The sequence below is a fragment of the Podarcis vaucheri genome (assembly GCF_965113315.1).
Source record: "Podarcis vaucheri genome assembly, chromosome: 11".
Lineage (NCBI taxonomy): Eukaryota > Metazoa > Chordata > Lepidosauria > Squamata > Lacertidae > Podarcis > Podarcis vaucheri.
In genome coordinates this window covers 46,791,780-46,811,044 of record NC_138749.1, presented here as the reverse complement: position 1 = coordinate 46,811,044, position 19,265 = coordinate 46,791,780, and the positions used below count along the sequence as shown (strand labels likewise).

The window sequence follows — 19,265 nt, the reverse complement described above, 5'->3', positions numbered from 1 at the left end:
TTTATGTGTTTTTAATATTTTTATGTTGGTTTTTTCTTTTTGTTTGTTAAAAATTGGAAACTTTAATAAATATCATTAAAAAAACAAAATCCACAAACTGCTGACTGATAACTCACACTGCTCTTAGAAATGCAGGTGCTGGTGGTGATGCGTAGAACAGAAACATCCTCTAAAGTCTTCATTAATGAATTGTTCTTAATGGCTACGTTTAAATACCATTAGCACTACACCTTGTTCAGCAAAATGAAGACAATAAGTATCTCGTGCTCACCACTAAGTGAACTCACACCACTAAGCAAGATGCATTAAAAATGACAACACTAAGGTTCATTAGTTCTTGACTTTCCCCGCTAAGTTAAAAACAAAAAACAATAAACTTTAGCAAATGTCCCTGGCATGAGATTGGTTTTTAGTGCTCTTGGTGTCGTCCAATGCCATTCAATTAAAATATAGACATAACTCAAGTAATCATATCACTGTTCCCTTTTTATTTGTGGGCAACTTGCATTACAGTTTGTTAATGGAAATTACCCGCATAAATCCTTTCTTTTTAAATGAGCCAATAGAACCCATAACGTAGAGTTCTTTTCTATTCTTTATTTAATTCTCTCCCCATTTCCCCCTCTCTGTTCCCTTTCTATCAAATGGTCATTGGAATGGAAGAGTGAAGAAATGCTTAGTCAGATTTTCTGTCATCATAATGTTCGAGTAAATAATGTGTTACGATTTGTTCTTTGCAGCGATGGATGGGCAATCTTCCCCCGGGCTAGATTTGAAGTGGGCCTGACTTAGACATACTAATTAGGACTCCATTTTGATTGCGTCTAGATTAGTTTTAAATTTTAATTGGGACCCATCATCTCATGGTTTCAGATTGTCAGGATCAGCCACCTTTTCCTAAAACCATGTTTGCAAAAGGGCGGTGGGGTGCCATGGCATTCCAAGGCCTCAGAATTATGACCTAAATGTTGTTGTGCGAGTATACACCGCCTTATCTTTTGTTCCCAGGAACAAGAGGATGCTTTTGTTTTTTCATCATAACCTTGGCCTTAATCAGGAGACCTAAAAATGTTGCAAGCTCTTCTTGCTGCTGCCCAAGTTTGCAGGAAATGGCCGACTGGCAGGCAGCGTAGTTAAAAAAAGAATTTATTTTGAAATGGGCATGAATTTAAAGGGGTTCGTGGTTGTGAGAGTGAATAAAAGAAATTTGGCTTTTGAACTCTATCAGTATCTAAACTGGGTGCTAGTTCTTTGCAAAGCAGATCAGACAAATAGCTGGTTGTCTTGCCATTCTATAGCAAATTCACCATTGGATTTTGCAGGGATTAGAAGCTTGTGGAAATAACATATTTGTTATTTCCAAATAACATTGGAAGCTCCTGCAGCCAGTTGGAAGCCCCATCAGACGTTCGGCTTCCAAAAATAGTTCACAAACCAGAACTGTTTGACTTCCAAGGTATGACTGTATTTAATAACAAGACACCCGCTTTTATGGGACAAGGGTGGCGCTGTGGGTTAAACCACAGAGCCTAGGACTTGCCAATCAGAAGGTCGGCGGTTTGAATCCTTGCGACAGGGTGAGCTCCCGTTGCTCGGTCCCTGCTCCTGCCCAACCTAGCAGTTCGTAAGCACATCAAAGTGCAAGTAGATAAATAGGTACCGCTCCGGTGGGAAGATAACTTTCCGTGCACTGCTCTGGTACACAAGAAGCGGCTTAGTCATGCTGGCCACATGTACGCCGGCTCCTTCGGCCAATAAAGTGAGATGAGCGCCGCAACCCCAGAGTTGGCCACGACTGGACCTAATGGTCAGGGGTCTCTTTACCTTTACCTGCTTTTATATTTTTCTTACATACTATTCTAACCTTTTACTTGCTACCTATTTTCCTCACTTTCTCTTTCTGTTCTGATTTATCTTTCCTTCTTTTTCTCCAAAATATGGTTGTGGCACCATAGGTGCAGCTCACATGGCAATTCACACCTTATCATGGGTGAAGCTCACCTGGAGTATGGAGTTATGGAAGACTTACACAAAGTTTTAATGATGTTTTTCCCCAGTGCTGTTGGGATGCATTTAACCTCCACCTGTGGACAGCAAGTTAAGACATTATCGGCTGCTTCTGCAGCAAATGTAGACAGCTAATTACTTTGCACCTTTCCCCAGGAGGGCCTCAGAGCAAGGAAAAGGTAAATGGAAGAAGATTAAAGCTCCTTCCAGATTATCTCTGGACTGCACTCAGAATCAATCCTCTGATTATCATAATATTCTGTACGGGTGTATTTCACATCAGCCCTGACTATTGGCTCTGCTGGCTGGTGCTGACAGGTAGTTAGGTCTCCTGGAGGGCCAGAGCTTCCTTATCCCCAATTTACTGAGTCTTGACCAACTCAAAAAAGATACAAACAACAGATGTCTTCACAGAACAAATCAGGAGACTTCTGACATGAAAGTATTAAGTTGCTGAGTTCATTGAACACAGAACTGAACGTTTTCTCTTTTTAAAGAGCTAGACATACTGCAGATTATGATGCAAATCAGAGGCACCACATGGTTGCCTTGGGCCAGCCCCAGTCGCTGATGGCAATCTATTTGTGGCAAGCCTGAATTAATGGACACCTTGGCCTTTGTTGGCTGTGGCCTGCTCCTCAGTGCAGATTCTGCTTTCCTCCAGACATCTGTCTCTCTTCCTCCCTCATAACATTTTAAAATGCAGCCCAAAGACATATATATATATATTTATGCTCCCTATTGTGCAGAGATGATTTATCTAGTGTATCTTATATTTAAACATAAGCTTGAAATGTGGTTCTTCTGTATTCTACTGTCAGGAATGAGGCTTACTTATATCCACAGAGATTTGTGTCTCCAGTAGCCTCAGAGCTACTTACCCATACGTAACTAGGAAGAGCTTGCATTGATTTGAGACCAAGAACTTCCAGGGGCTCGTCTTATTTATTTAGGAAAGTTCTATCCAGCCATCATAAAATATATCGCAGGGTGGGATAGAGGAACCTTGCCTTCCCCTTTCAAGGGTCTGTAATTGTGTGCCTTGCAGACCCCTCACTTACCCATTTAGAAACACCAAAGAAGCTTTTTACGTTGGTATTCTCAATCACCTCAATTATAATTATTGAAATAAGGGGAATAGCTGTAGCCAGATTCCCAGGGTCCATCCCAAATCTGAGTTTTGTGTAAGCCTCAGTACAATAATGTCTGCTTCACCCTGTGGTCCTACAACCAGTACTCCCTGCCTGATGTAGATAGTTAATGCAGCTGCTCAAGTAATTTAATACCGTCCTTCCTTCCCAAGAGTTCATTAGCTGACTTTGATGTCCTAAAAGTTGAGCACGAATATTAAACTCATCAGGAAATATATTGGCTGCTTTAAAGGCCTCTCCAGTGGGGATGTACTTTTATGTGTCTCTTCTGTTATTAACGTCAGTAAGTGACACTCTACTGCTGTAGCCAGTGTCTTTCAGACATTTTGCCACATTTGTCCCAATTTGGACTTGTTGAGTTGTGACTGAAAATCATTACAATCTGATGGATCTTTGGGAGTAATGAGAAGTGAATTGATGATGTCAGGCTAGGTGTCAATGAGAGAAGAATCAGGATCAAAGCTGGCGTTAGTTGTCACCCTTTTCTTTGCTTAAAAGGAAACCAACATTTAAATGGACATTGAATCCTGACTGACAGCAAGCAGTTCCTTTCTTTGAACTTTTAAGATGCGAAACCCTTCTCCTGTATTTGCCCTAGACATCTGAGTGAATCGCAATTCACTTTGCAGAAAACCTTAGTGTGTCACTCTAGACTACCCTGCCATTAGTCTTGACCACCACCCTTAAACCATCTTCCTCAAATCACTGCCTTGCTCAAATTTTCTGTGTATACCTTTTTGGGGGGCATGTTTATATGGCTGTCTCTAGCCCTGTTCAATCATTCATATTCACACGGTTCTCATCTCATGAGGGAGCAGTGAGGCTGTGCTTGGTGGCCTACTGCCATGCACTGGTGGGAAAGTCTGAAAGGAGGAATCTGTTTTAAATGTGTTGGTGTGACGAAAAAGTTGGTTTTGCTGGACAGGTTGAATCAACAAGTGTTTCTTTCTCTACCAGCAAATGGTTAATGAATGGCAGCCTCTGATTGGCGGTGGTTCTAGGAGGGAGAGTTTAAAAGGAGAGGATTTGAGGAGAGACAGGTAGTTAGGAGTTGGGGGTTGGTTAAGGAGTTGAGGGAGTTAAGAGGGTTGATTTTGGATGGTTGGAATTGAGAGGTTAGAAGATAGGTATGGAGACAGCTTGAGGTATAATGAATGGGAGAGAGAGTTGCTTCTGGGTCAAAAGACAACTTCCACTCTGAGCGTATTGTGAAGGACAGAGTGTGGTGTCCTGTAGACCGAAATTTTACTGAGAGGCAGAGGTTGAGCCAGGAGATGTAGGAGCTGGAAAGGAACAGCCTACCTGGGACTCAAATCTAGTCTGGAGGGGAGAGATTCTTCCAAGGAAAAGAAGAAACTCCCAGACCCAGCGAAGGGAGGTGATATGGAAAGCCCTTTGGTCTAATACTTAAAGTACCTCAGGAGCAGGCTTGTTAAAGGGGGTGGATAACTGAAAGAAAGTATCACCGTATGAAGGAACCAAACCTATACAGTGGTACCTCGGGTTACATACGCTTCAGGTTATATATGCTTCAGGTTACAGACTCCGCTAACCCAGAAATAGTGCTTCAGGTTAAGAACTTTGCTTCAGGATGAGAACAGAAATTGTGCTCCCGCGGCGCAGCAGCAGGAGGAGGCCCCATTAGCTAAAGTGGTGCTTCAGGTTAAGAACAGTTTCAGGTTAAGTACGGACCTCCGGAACGAATTAAGTACTTAACCCGAGGTACCATTGTAACTCAAAAACAACTGAGGACGAATTAAAATGAAATCACACTCTTTTCTTGAAGAAACCTAAGTTTAATCCATGTGTGTTATATACTATCTTGCCTTATATAAATCTTTATTGTTTATTTAAAGAAAACCTGTCTGAGACTCCAACTTACTAGTTATCCCCTCACAAAGGTCCCCCCGCAGGATTCTCAGGGCTAGAATTATAAGAGGAAAGGAAAAGAAACCTTTGGGCAAAGGGTTGTTTAGTAAGGTGGGGGCAATTTATCTGAGTGAGAGCAGGCCCACTGGCATGAGAGGAAAAAGTGCCAACGCGCTGTAATGGTTATGAGTTACTCGTGCGTAAACTGGTGCCTTTCTCGGTTAATTTGCCTTGTTAAAACTTTCTGACTGCGCAGTCCCTTCTCATCGTGGCTGCCTCAGTCACTGGCAGAATCCGTCAGTGGGCGTTTCTTGAACCTCTTCCAACATAAAAGTTGTTTGACACCCAGTCTCCTCCTCCTCTCACTGCGCGGGAGTCTTCTGCGCAGGGAAGGCGTGGGTAGCGGAGGACCTGGGCTCTCCTCACTGATGTCCAGTGAAGAGTCCCTGAGCCCTCTCTCCACTTCCCCCGTCTGCCTCCCTTTATCCCCGGTGTTGCGCTGATTGGCTTCCCCCTCTCCTGAGCTGTTTCTCCCCCGGCTGCTGGGTCCCTCACCAGCATCATCTGGGAGCCTCCCCTTCGCCTCTCGCTCCGATGTCAGTTCCCTGACACGCGCCTGTTGCAGTTGGCTCCCATCATGATTTAGAACCAAATCATGCAGACCAGATGCCCATGTATGTAGAGCAGGATCTCTGCTTCAGACCTTGCCCAAACACATGTGGATGTGGGCAGGGGGGGCAGCAGGGGTTGCAAGAGCAGAACCAACTAGTGGAACCCCTCCTCTGCCCCTTGTGTTTGTAATTGTAGTCTTGCAAGTATGATTGCAAGGGCTTCATTTTCAGGCACTATGGCTGCTTCCTTGTAGCTCACACAGGACACACCCCCCCCCTCAAAAAATGACAGTAATCTTAAAAGTGATTCCAAATCTACTGGGCACAAAGTGAAGTGATATGTCTCAAATAACGATTTGAGAATGGATATGATAGAGGTGGCAGATTGGCAAGCTTGATGCAACATAAAAGAACTTTTAACAGTTAATTCACTCTCCTGCTTGTCTCTGACTCATACTCATCATCTGCATTTGAAACACACAAGCCCCTTGTTTTGGGCAATTGGATTATTAAAAATGGATGGCTTTCTCTAGAGAATTCCCTGCTCATTTTCAAATATCACACTTTATTGAATCATTCATTTAAGAGGAAAAAACGATCTACAATCTCATTCTTATGTAGGAAATTAGATGCATATTATATCCCTATGAATAGATTGAGCTGAAGATTGTGAGCACCTGTTTCAGTGTTTTTCTATGCCTGTTTTTAATTTTTACAAGAAACATCATTCAGTAACTCTGATTTCTCCCTCATTCTTTTCATATAATTTTCTGATGGTTATTACATTGGAAACAAGAAATGTTTTGAATATTTTTCTCTCCAGTTTCTGTTTTTCTGTACACCTGTGATCATATTATTTTACTGCCAGCTTCAAAAGAGCCATATGCAAGTGTGTTTGAAAAGTGTCCTAATGATAGAGTTTGCAGTTGGAAAATATTTATATGAAGATGGGAATTAGTAAACATCCTTTTGAGTTCTAACCAGGATTATCCCTTTGGGTTTTGGTGCTTAAAACCATTTTATGATCTAGATCAGTGTTTCCCAACCGGTGTTCCGCGGCACACTAGTGTGCCGCGGAATGTTGCCTTGTGTTCCGTGGGAGGGAGGCGGGCGAGGCGGGTGGCGAGAGGCGGGGCGGCGGCGGCGAGCACACGCGGGGCGGCGAGCGAGCTCCCTCCCACATCCCATCGCCGCTCGCTTCGGCCGGCCTACTGGAGGAAGGCGCGAAAACCTCGTGCATGCGCAGGCCTTCCGCCTGCGACAGCCCAGTAGGCCGGCCGAAGCGAGCGGCGATGGGATGTGGGAGGGAGGGAGCTCGCCGCCCCGCGTGTGCTCGCCGCCCGACTCACCCGCCTCCCTCCCACGGCACACCAGCCTACCTCCGTGGGAGGGAGGCCGGCGAGTCGGGCGGCGAGAGGCGGGGCGGCGGCGGCGAGGAGAGGCCGCCCAGCGCGGGGCTCTCGCCGTCTGCCTGCCTGGCTGCCTGCGAGCTCGGCGGGCAGCGCTTCCGTCCGCAGCGCCCGCCTCGCAGCTCTCATTCCCTGCCCCTGCCAAAGCTCACCCAGCCAAGCCGCGCTCTCCTTCCTGCCTCGCTTTGCTGCCTCCTCCCCCCCCACCCCCAAAGCTTGGAGGTTCCCCGGCAGGAAGGAGGGAACTTAATCCTCTCCAAGGGCTGCGGAAAACAGACATGCAAATGGGGGCTTGCCAGCTCTTCAAGCGCCGCCGGCTTTCTTCGGGAATTACCGCCCGCCGAGCTCGGTAACGCTGACAGGCCGAGCCGCGGGGCTTGGCAGCGCAGCCGGCAGAGTGTGGGAAAGGGCGGCCGCCACGCGCCGGGCAAGGCGAGACTCGACGGGGAGGACACCGGCAGCAGCGCCCCCCCCCAGAAACCCGCTCCGTGCAGGTAATTCACAGAGAGTGGACAGAAGGAAGCCTTAAAGGGCTTCAGCCTCCCAGAGTGGCGGGGAATAATAATAATAATAATAATAATAATAATAATAATAATAATAATAATAAATTAAAAAATTGACAGGTGGTGTTTTTCTAGGTGAGGGGGTGGGGACTGTAATAACAAAAAAATCAGCTGTATATCAACCGCTGTTTTGCAATGAGGAATTGCAAATAAGGAAGATCAAAAGGAGAATGCTTTTTTGGGGGGGACTCTCTTCCTCTTCCTCCTCCTCCTCTCGTTCTTGCTCCTCTTCCTGGCAAAAGGGCTGCTGAGACCCCTTCTCTCTTGGGTGCCGGTGGGTGCTGTGACGTTGACGCTGCTGTGGCAAGTGCCTTTACTTAGCAGAGTGCATTCCCCTTTACACAGGAGGGGAGGGAAAAAAATTGAAACTTACACTTTCGTGCGTCCCTCCCGGCGCGACGCTGCGCGCTGACGTCACGGGGCTGTAATGGTGGTGTGCCTCGAGATTTTTTTCATCAAACAAGTGTGCCTTTGCCCAAAAAAGGTTGGGAAACACTGATCTAGATGGTTAAGCTGTACTGAGAGATTAGCACACATATACAACTCCTGTTTCCTAAAACTAGCCACAAAAGCTCACTTAGAGAAGGCTTTTATCACTTCCCAAACTTTCAAGCACAAATATTTACAGAGTTCCTGAAAGAATTATAACATGGGCTGGGAACCTCAGATTTGGACTCCTCATGTGGCCTTCCAGAACTTTCTAGTTCACTCTCAGAAGTTTCCTCCGGCCATATCACCTCCCAAACTCCACCCCTCTTCAGCCTTGAATAGAATTGTAGAATTGGGAAGGACCATAAGCATCATCTAGTCCAAACCCCTGCATTGCACCCTTCTCAAATGTTTTTGCTCGGCTGATCTATGATATTTAACAGTTGTTATCATTACAGTGGTACCTCGGGTTAAGTACTTAATTAGTTCCAGAGCTCCGTTCTTAACCTGAAACTGTTCTTAACCTGAAGCCACACTTTAGCTAATGGGGCCTCCTGCCTCTGCTGCGCCGCCGGAGCACAATTTCTGTTCTCATCCTGAAGCAAAGTTCTTAACCCGAGGTACTATTTCTGGGTTAGTGGAGTGTGTAACCCGAAGCGTATGTAACCCAAGGTACCACTCTATTAATTTTATGACCTGCCATTCACCAATAGATGCCAAAACAGATTACAGCAATTTAAAATTCAGAAGTAAAAACCAGTTAAAACAGATTATGATCACAGGAGTAAGATGGGATACTTTTATCAAAATCTGTAAAAGGTTAATGAGACTGTGTTTACCCTTACAGAAGCCGTGCTGATTCTGCTTCAGCCAGCCTTGTCCTTCTATAGGCTTCTTATATTTTATTAAGCTTTTCACCATTTTTCCTGGAATAGATGTTAAGCTAGCCATCCTATTGTTTTCCAGATTCTGGCTGGTTCCCTTTTCAAGCATTCATGTTACATCAACCACAGTCCTTGGGTATGGAAGCTGATCTTAGAGATAAGTTACACATTTTTGTTACAAGATCAGCAATTTTACAATTCAGTTCTTTAAATAACTCAGGAGAAAGCCAATGATTTGTCCATTTTTAATTTGTCAGTAATCTTAGAACTTTGTCTTTTGTCACCACTATTTGCCTTAATTCCTCAGATTCCCTTTCTGAGAAATAGGGATAGGATCTGCCCTATCTCTTTTGCTGTGTAGACAGATACAAATAATACATTATGGCTCTTATGTGATGTATTTATTTTTAACGTTCATACCCCCACCCTTTTGTCCATCAAGGACCAAGGTAGCTTACAGAGTTAAAATTTGCAGCAGCACAAATTGAACAGAAAAAGGGAATGCAATAAAACAGCCAATTAAAACAGTTGGCTCATAAGTATTAGTAATTGGCTGCAGCCTCCAACTGAAGGCAGCCTTGCGTAGAATATGGCCCAAAATTATCTCCTGGATTCATTTTCACTTGCTTTCATCTTGCTGCCAACATCAGCCAGGCGTTCTGTACATATCAAACATGTACGATGAAGATGGAACGAAAAGAAACAATAGTGTTGGAATGACTGTTGCACTTGTGCTGATCTTAGATGAAATCTCCACAACAGGGAGCCTTCTGGCTTCACTTGAAAGGAAGGGAAACAAGATGGAAACTGGTTGGACACAACAGGACACACTTTTTATCATTGTTTGACATTCATATTATATCATATTGAAGAAAAATCTTTCAGGAGTGGGGGAGAATATAAAATTCTTATCTATGAATGTCATCATACCTGACTATTACAAGCTAGAATTGGCTCAACTGAAAGCTGTATAATTTACAAAGGCTTTAATCAATATTTACTGCAGTGTGAAGGAAGCAGCGATCAATATTATTGAACAGGCCTCCACATCATAAGGCTCATGGGCTGACTATGGCCCGAATCTGGATAATTCATGCCACCGTAGAGGAATTCCAAATGCCTGCTGTTTCTGGCCATTTCGTACCACTTCAGGGAAACATTTACAATCCATATAAGACCATGAAAAGTGTTGTCTGTGGTGCATTGTTAGGTCTGATTGCATCTTTCCTACTCTCCCTGGAATTTAGATACACGTAACAGAAATTGTGCCAGTTTTTCCAGGCTATGCCAGCCAGCCATGCTATGTAGCCTACTTGCATCTGAAACTCCCTCGCTATGAATTTCTAGGAGAGCGAAATCCTGGTGTGCTGTGCTGTTTAATTCAGCAAGGACCATAAACAGAGCAAAAATGATGTCACAAATGAGAAATACTACTATGCGCACTTGTACTCAAGAACCCAACTAACACATATCGTTTTGAGTCCTTAACTCACTCGCCATAGGGTAAGTTATACTAGAAGAATTAGCACTTGGGCAATAGACCAAAGCTTGGAACCAAAGAATTTACGAATTTACATCATGCTAACTGGGGCTGAAGGGAGTTCCTCCAACAGCTTTTGAAGGGCCACAGGTTTCTCATCTCTGGTTTAGCCAAATACAACTTAGAGCCCATTTGAATTCCTACTCTGTGGAGGTGACAGTGGTGAAGACATTTTTCACCTGTCCTTAATGTCCAGATGCATGAGGACAGCCATCACCATGGATAAGTGATGGCCAAAATGAGGAAGTAGTCCCAGGATTCCAAAGAGACAGGAAGGTGAGACATAGCAGGATCAGGACCTTGGAGAAGAACCATGGAGAGGATTTCAGAATCACAGTTAGTAACGTATTGGCCTGAATATAAGCCGCACCAGCAAATAAGCCACACCTTTAAAATTCAAGGGGGGAAAAAAGACAATACCCGAATATAAGCCGCTCCCTTGAAATTCTGCAGGCATTCACACCTGTAAATGGCAAATGTAGAAGAAAATCTAGAGAGTACCCACTAGAGAGGACCCACAAGTGCGTTAAACACCTGTTCGTTGCACCGTAAATGCAAATTAAAAAATCAATACTGCACTGTAAAATATGGGGAAAGCGATGAATGACATTAGAATTAATTGCACAACAGTCTCAAGCTCGCAATTCGGCAATAAAACATTTTTTTGTTCCATTTTACCGTATGTCTGTTTCAACAGTGATATCGTAAAAGCCAGTTTTTGTAAGTCCACAAATTTAAGCCGCACTTTAACTTTTCATGATCAGAATTTGGGGTGGAAAGTGCTGTTTATATTCAGGCCAATACGGTAATCCTGCAACTGAGGCAGGAAAGTATCCATGTGGTGTCCTGAAGCAACTGGCAGATCCATAAATCCTGGGTTAGGTATTCATTAACTAGAGACTGTATCCCCAAATGCTATATCTGGCCAGTAAAAGGGCCTGGTGTCTTTCTTCACAGTTGTTGCCTTCTTCTGTGCCCTGGAGTTTCAAGCTATGAGGATTTCTCCTTAGGTCTCTCCTGAACCATGTTCACCACAGTGCTCTGAAGGAAAGTTCTGAATGCAATTATAATCCTCTCCCAGGATTGGGAACCTCAGTAACTGAGATGTTGAGGACAGGTCTGTGCGATCTGTAGTCCAAGCTGTATGCCTATTCTGAAAAGGATTACACACCCATGAAAAAACTAGGTATTCTGTTGCATTGCCACTTCTCCTGGCTGATGTTTTACCTTGCTTAAGTAACATTTCAAATTGATGACCACAGCCATCTCTGTGAAAACTGCCCTTAGCAAATGTGCAAGCCAGGCATTGACTGGGCTGGGGGCTTATGCCAGGATAAGAACACATTGCAGTAGTGTGAATAAGATTTCTGCTTGCCAGTTAGTTTCTGTGTGGTTCTGACCTACAAAATCCTAGTTACCTAAGGTCAAGCCTGTCTGGGTTCCAGAGCTATCTGGCCACTTAATGGAAATGCATGTTTAGAGAACTCCAGCTCTCTCTTTTTAGGAGACCATGAAATCCTCCCAAGTATCTGAGCAAAGCGGAAGGTTTGATTCATACTGCTGTTTCATTAATGGATTATTTCTCAACGCTACTGATTAAATCATGTTATTTAATATTGATTTTGTGTGTATAAGAGACAGAAAAGAGCCATTGTGTGCCGTTTCTTCATCTATTCTAAAAGTTAGTAAAACAGTGAATTGACTTCTTGCAAATCTTCATGCTAGATCTTTGGTTTTGAATAATATATGTTGGGGAGGGGGAGATGTATAGATAATTTATGAACATATAATAACTGCCTGTTGCCATAATTGCAAGCTGAGATTACTTGAATTCTTAGAATGGTAAACAAATATAATTTTAATTGTCTAATGTAAGTATAAGCATAAATAGTTAACACCACTGGATGTTTCTTTAATGAGATTGTATTTGAACAGAAAATGTGCAGTTACTATAGAAGTTACTATAGGAATTCATAAGGTGTGTGTTGATCTTCAGACTTTGTAGCGTTTGGCTTTCTCTCACTTTCTCTCTTTTGGGCTGTTGAACTCCTAAGTATCTTTTACTGTTTAGTGAAATTGATTTCCTTCAATATGTGACATGACTTCTGATTGAATCACAAATGAGCTGCCATCATTCAGTCAGAAACATCTGCTTCCTAATATTACAGACGTTGGATTGGATCCAAATAATCTGCTGGGTGAGTGGAAGCACTTCTGCTAGGGGAAGGAATGTCAATTTCACACATACCTCTTTCTGTGCTTCCTAAAAACCCATGCTGGAAAGTTGTAGATCTGCCATCTTCAGCATTTTGTACCACCCCCTCCTGCTTGGGCAAATGTACTAGAAGACCCTCAGAGGTATAGGTGCACCTTCCAGATGTACAACAGAATCTTAATACCTTGCTGAAATACCTCTGTGTCTGTTCCGTGCCTGGGTGGGAGATTTATATTTGATTTTAATATTTGTATTCCATTTTTCCAGTGACAAATTCTGAGCTCAAAGTGGCTCACAGCCGCTATACTGTCAAACACAATAAAGCAAATTAACAACAAATTTCATCAAAATGATTAGTGCAATTCCGTAAAGTCATCGTAATTCAAAATATCAGAAAATATCAGAAATTATTTATCAAAATGATTAATACAGCTCAACAAAGTCATAGCAACTGTGTACATCAGTTGGAGTTCCACCGAAAGAAAATGGGATATAAATTTAAGAACGTCTAAAACACTATGGACTTCCTTTCTGTAGGACTATCAGGGCTGACCCTGCTATTGGGCAGAGTGATTTTGTGTGTTATGGAAAGTGAGCAAATTGTGGGTTACATAATTTATTTTTGATGTAATTATTCACTTCTGGGAGAAAGTGCTTGTGGGATTTTCCGTCTTGGAGGAAAATAACTTGGCCAACCTTGTATACTGTGCTCCAAGACTTGGGAGAGAAGATGCTATTTTCTATTCCACCTCAGGCAGTACAATGTGCTGACATCTATGCCATACTGAGTGATGCTGCCTTGCTGAAAGCTACATGATGACCTTTGTGGCAAGGATTTGAACACGTTGCTGGAACCATTCATCCTCATTTAGTTTCTCTGGTGTGAAGAATGAATGAATGGTAGATGCAGACTTCTGAGCTCTTGTCTTGTACAATCCCCAATGACAAACGTAAGGGCAGAAGCAGTGCTCTGTAGATTAACCCTAAATGATTGGTATGGTTTCTGAACACATGGTCTTATATCTGTGGAAGTTGGTGTGTTCAGGCACATTTAAAAATTACTATGCTTGGTCAAATATTTCCAACCGTTCAGTGTTTCTGAATTTTCACCTAAGAGTCTGCTTGCTTGTTTTAGAGCGCCTACAGAACCACACAGTTGTTTGGGTTTTTTAAAACGTAGCAGAAAAGCACTCAGGCACTTGTTGCATAATTAAACTGCATTATACATTAACTCCTGATATAAATATACACATTTCTACTCCTTTCTATCCTATAGGCGTCCTGAGAAGGTGTGTTTGTGTCCATTCTTGCCAGTCCACCCACTGAAAGTCTCCACCTGTTTGTATATCATCCAGCATCCAGCAGAGGTGAGTAACGTTGTGGGAAATGCAAAGGTTCAATTAGCAAGTTAGCTCAGCCAACAGGAAATAATGCAAGTGAAAACTGGCTTTGGCCCTGTGAAATTCAGTCACTTTTAAAGCTGTTTCCAACCTCAGCGACAGTCTCTAACCTTATATGCTAAGGCTTACTTGTTTTGTGTTTGCTCAAGCTGTTTGCTGTTTTCTCCTGTGATGAGAAAAATAGTGCCATTTAGTACATACTTCCTTTCTTTCATTGTAGCTCTTTTGATTATTGGTTTGCAGATATTTCTGACTTTAAGTGTGAAATAATTTTCCTTCACTTTATTTTTTCTGTCAGCTAGAAATAGCTATATTACACTGTATATCATATTTCCCAATCAACAAACATTATTGTTGCAAGCTTCACATCACATGATTATTAGGCATTGCACAAATACTGTAAATACAAATATAGGTATATGTGGTTCATTTCCCGAATATTTTTGTTTTCCTTCTTTGTACATTTTCAAGTTCAGGTATATGTTTGCTTGGTAATAGGTTGGACCCAATTGTTTGGGGATAGGTATACCATTATTTTGTCAAGGGATATTGGTTTTTAGAGGTTTTCTTCCTTTTCCTGTGAGTTGTAGTGTTTGCAGGTTATAATACAGGCAAATTGAGTTTTGCGTGTGTTCAAAGAATGACATAAATCTCTTTGTTTTTTTTTCCTTTGAAAATAATATTTATTACTTTTCCAACAATTTAAACACTACAAAAAACAACAACGAACAATACAATACAATACAAAAACACTACATAACACTAACACATTAAACTAACGAAACCAAACAAAAACAGTTTAAAACACATCAGACAATTTCAGTATCTTATCTTTCATTCACTTATTTCAACGACCTCCTCACACCTCCCTTTTTGTATTCCTCTCTTTGTTTTGTTTTTATAACCATATGAACTGAAGGAAAGTAGAGTACTACGAACTGTACCTCTTTTGGCTGCTTGTCTACCCGAAGAAAAATGCAAAGTCTTGATTGGTCGTCGCTTCAGTGAAGACAGGTAAGGAGCACTGTTAGTTTAACTTCCATTTCTTCTATGAGCAGTTACTCGTAATTGTAAGTTAACTTTGTGTTAATTGGCTCAGTGTTTTATAGTGCACATACAATGAAGGTGAAACAAGCTAATGTTCCAATGTGCCTAAACGAAATAAAACAAATTTTAGACACTCCCAAGCAAATGGCAATTCTCATTGCTTCTTTTTACATCTCCATCTCCGAATCCATCATTCATGCCCTGTTTATTTACTATATGAATTCCTTCAGATCTGCTTCTTGGCTTTTTGCTATATATCTGCTATATATATAATCTTTGTCCAGTTAGTTGACGGTGCCTCACATAAAGTGTTTCACTGCCATCTTCTTTGAGTAGGATTCACCTAAGTTGTTGCGTACATGAAACAATGTCTGCTCACACAGTAAGACAGGCATGGCCAAACTTGGCCCTCCAGCTGTTTTGGGACTACAGCTCCCATCATCCCTAGCTAACAGGACCCAGTGGTCAGGGATGATGGGAATTGTAGTCCCAAAACAGCTGGAGGGCCAAGTTTGGCCATGCATGCAGTAAGACTTCCCCGTGTCTCCTGCCTGCTTTATGCCACGCACCTCCTAAATTTGCTTTGGCAGGTTGGGGGAACCCTCAGAACAGGTTTAGGGGATGTAGGGGGTGGGAGCAGTGAGAATAAAGTTTCACTGCATGAGTAGTTCATGCATGGATACCACCCTATGTTCACATCTAGTATAAGTCTCTGGCTTTGTGTCAGGTTTGCATCCATTCCAAACTTCTAAGTCACATATCTCCTAACTCTGTGGGGGGATATATCGATTTTTTTGCCCAGGTGCGGTATGAGGAGCAGACCGCAATGTCGACTTCACTCAGCGGTATATCACTGGTGAAACCGCCACCGCTCCTGAGTCCCTCTGCTAGCAGCATCCACTGGAGGGAGTCAAGAGTCCCTTCTACCAGCAGGCACTGCTAGCAGAGGGACTCACGAGTGGCGGTGGTGGTTTCACCAGAGATGTGTAAAGGTAAAGGACCCCTGGATGGTTAAGTCCAGTCAAAGGGGACTATGGAGTTGCAGTGCTCATCTCTCTTTCAGGCTGAAGGAGCCGGTATTTGTACACAGCCGACTTTCCAGGTCATGTGGCCAGCATGAATAAACCGCTTCTGGCGCAACAGAACACCATGACGGAAACCAGAGTGCACAAAAATGCCGTTTACCTTCCCGCCACAGCGATACCTATTTATCTACTTGCACTGGTATGCTTTCGAACTGCTAGGTTGGCAGGAGCTGGGACAGAGCAACAGGAGCTCACCCTGTCGCAGGGATTCGAACCGCCGATCTTCTGATCAGCAAGCCCAAGAGGCTCAGTGGTTTAGACACAGCACCACCTGCACTTTACCTTTACCAGAGATATATCACTGATTGAAACCACCATCCCACTCTGCCATCATATGACACAGAGGGAGAAACAAGCTGTATCGGCAAGGCACCAATACAGCTTGTTCCTCCCTCTGCATCTTTTAAACTACTTGACTGAGGAGTGTGCAGCTGCCCTTGCCTCAGTCAAGCAGTTAAAGGAGCCCCCAGCCCATGCTGGCTCCCGCAAGCAAGCGGCGGGAAGGGGGACACCGTGAAACTGCTCAGCTGAAGGGAGCGCAGTTGCCGTTCCCAGAAGTGAGCAGTTAAAGGAGCCCTGATGCTCCTCCAGCTTGCATGCAAGCGGGGAGAGCACTGGGGCTACCTCAGCTGGGAGGTGGGGACCTTCGCAATCCCCAGCTGAGCTGCACAAACATGCTGCGTTGTCCCAGCCTATGAGCCCCTGGGTGAATCCGCCTCAAGGTGAGAGCTGGGGGAGTTTCACTCAGGGACAGAGGCCAATGCATCTTGTTTTTTCAACATCACGATATATCACCAAACCGCGATGTTTGGCTGGCGATACTCCGCCATGTTGAAAAGCTGATATTGCCCAGCCCTGCTCTGGGAAATGTGTTATCATCTACTGATCAGGATGCAAGTTACTTCTCTTTTCTCAAGGAAATAAAAACCAGGGGTCAGCAACCTTTTTCAGCAGGGGGCCGGTCCACCGTCCCTCAGACCTTGTGGGGGGCCGGACTATATTTTGAAGAAAAAAATGAACGAATTCCTATGCCCCACAAATAACCCAGAGATGCATTTTAAATAAAAGCACACATTCTACTCATGTAAAAACACGCTCATTCCCAGACCGTCTGCGGGCCAGATTGAGAAGGCGATTGGGCCGCATCCTGCCCCCAGGCCTTAGGTTGCCTACCCCTGAAATAAACTATAAATGCAGGAATTAATATTAGTAACTCCTGAACCTGCTTGTGGAATCTAAGGCATCTCAACCCTTTTTAAGCTACTCTTAAGTGTTCAGCTGTTACCTCATAAGAGGCCGGTATTTGTATCTACTGAGTTTTCCACCAGTTGGGGTTATTATTATTATTATCATTATTTATTGAATTTATATACCGCCCTATAGTCGGGGGTCTCACTGTGGTTCACAGAACAAAATCAAGATATAAAACCACAAAATATATAGTAAAAATAAAAACAATAACCCAATAGCCTCCCCTCCTTTCTGACTCATGGCTAGCATCCTTCGTAGCTCCCTAGTTCTTGGTCCTCTAACCAGAGCCATCTTCAGAACAGAGTGCCCTTTGCACTAACTTCTTGTCTTCTGTCTTTAGTGAAGTTCTAGCCCAGTTTATCCTGCTTCCACCTAGGTAGTTGCACTCCCTAGTCTGTCACTATTTAGAGAATTGCCACCTGAGGAATTCCGACGGTGAGTCACAACCACTGAATGAAAAGGCGCTGGAAATGTCTCTTCAAGGGCTGGAGGTATAATAAATGTGATGGTATGAGCGGGAAAGATAAGATGTTTTGAGAAGTACAGAGAAATGAAGCAAAGCACGCCCCAGCCCAAAGGCACACTGAAGCAGCATAACATGCACCTCAGGATCAAATTTTAGATTTCATAGTGTGCCTACTATTGCTCAGTGTAATCTTCTGGCAGAAATCTTTTCAAAGAAATGTTATTAACTTCATAGCACAGGGGGGGGAAACACCAAGCATTTTATCTATTTACCGTCATGCTTAATTTAAAGTATTCCATAAATAAATAAAGCTATATCCTGTAATGTATAATACTTTATTTAATTATCATTGTGTATTTTTGGCCAAGTGCTTGTTCTATTATTCATCATGAAAGTTCTGATGAAGTAGTGAAACTATTATCCTAGGATTTATTTAACTCTTTTAAGAGATATTTTTACAAGCATTTTTAAAGTCATCAATCCTTTTTCAGTTGAATAGTGGTACCTCGGTTCTCTAATGAAATCAGTTTGGCTTCCGAAATCCGTTTGGAAACTGAGGCGCAGCTTCCCGTTGGTTTCAAGAGCTTCTTGCACTCAGTGGAAGCCATGTCGCATGTTCAGGTTCTGAAAAACGTTTGACAATGGAAGCATTTACTTTCAGGTTTTTGGTGTTCAAGAACCGAAACGTACAACAACGGAGACATTTGGGAACTGAGGTTCCACTGTACTTTAAAGCAAACACTACCAACAGATTAGTAATAAAATAATCAATTTTTCATGTCATTAAGTTATTTTATTGGAGCTTTAAGGGTGATTTTGCACTTCGTTAAGCAAACGTTTGTGCTAATTAAATTCTTTGAAAGTCTTTTCTCCATATTATCATAGTTCTGCATTTTTATTTTTATTTTTTAAAAGCTAAAATAAGCCCATTTGTTTTTCTCTGATATCATATATATATATATATATATATATATATATATATATATATATATATATATCCTCCTTTTATTATTTTGGCATCTTTTTAAAGGTCCCCCCAAGACCTTCAATTTTAATTTTAATAAATTAAAATGCTATTGATGTTTCAGAGGTACTTACAAGAACAGAATCTTCATACTTTGTGCAGACGAAAAGCAAAACAAATCTAAATCTTCAAATTCGTCCCAGATTAACCTGAAAAATCAGTCTGAAAAGTTTTCTATAAACTTGCAGCACTGAACAGCTGAAATACAACATGGATGTATTGGAAATGAACAAGTTTAGTAGGGGGACACATTGAAAAGTTGCGGAGACTTTGCAGAATGGGCAAGAGTTTACCTCTCCAAATTCAAGGTGGAA

The 19,265-nt window shown here is 42.7% G+C and overlaps 1 protein-coding gene across 1 annotated transcript in view; it reads left to right on the top strand.

Annotated features, from left to right (window-relative positions):
- DTWD2 (DTW domain containing 2) overlaps positions 1-19,265 on the top strand; it is a 97,493-nt gene that overhangs the window by 26,095 nt on the left and 52,133 nt on the right. The window contains exons 2-3 of the mRNA XM_082191634.1: positions 13,955-14,045; positions 14,998-15,092. Of these exons, the coding sequence (XP_082047760.1) occupies positions 13,955-14,045; positions 14,998-15,092 (186 nt within the window). The remainder of the gene's footprint in view (positions 1-13,954; positions 14,046-14,997; positions 15,093-19,265) is intronic.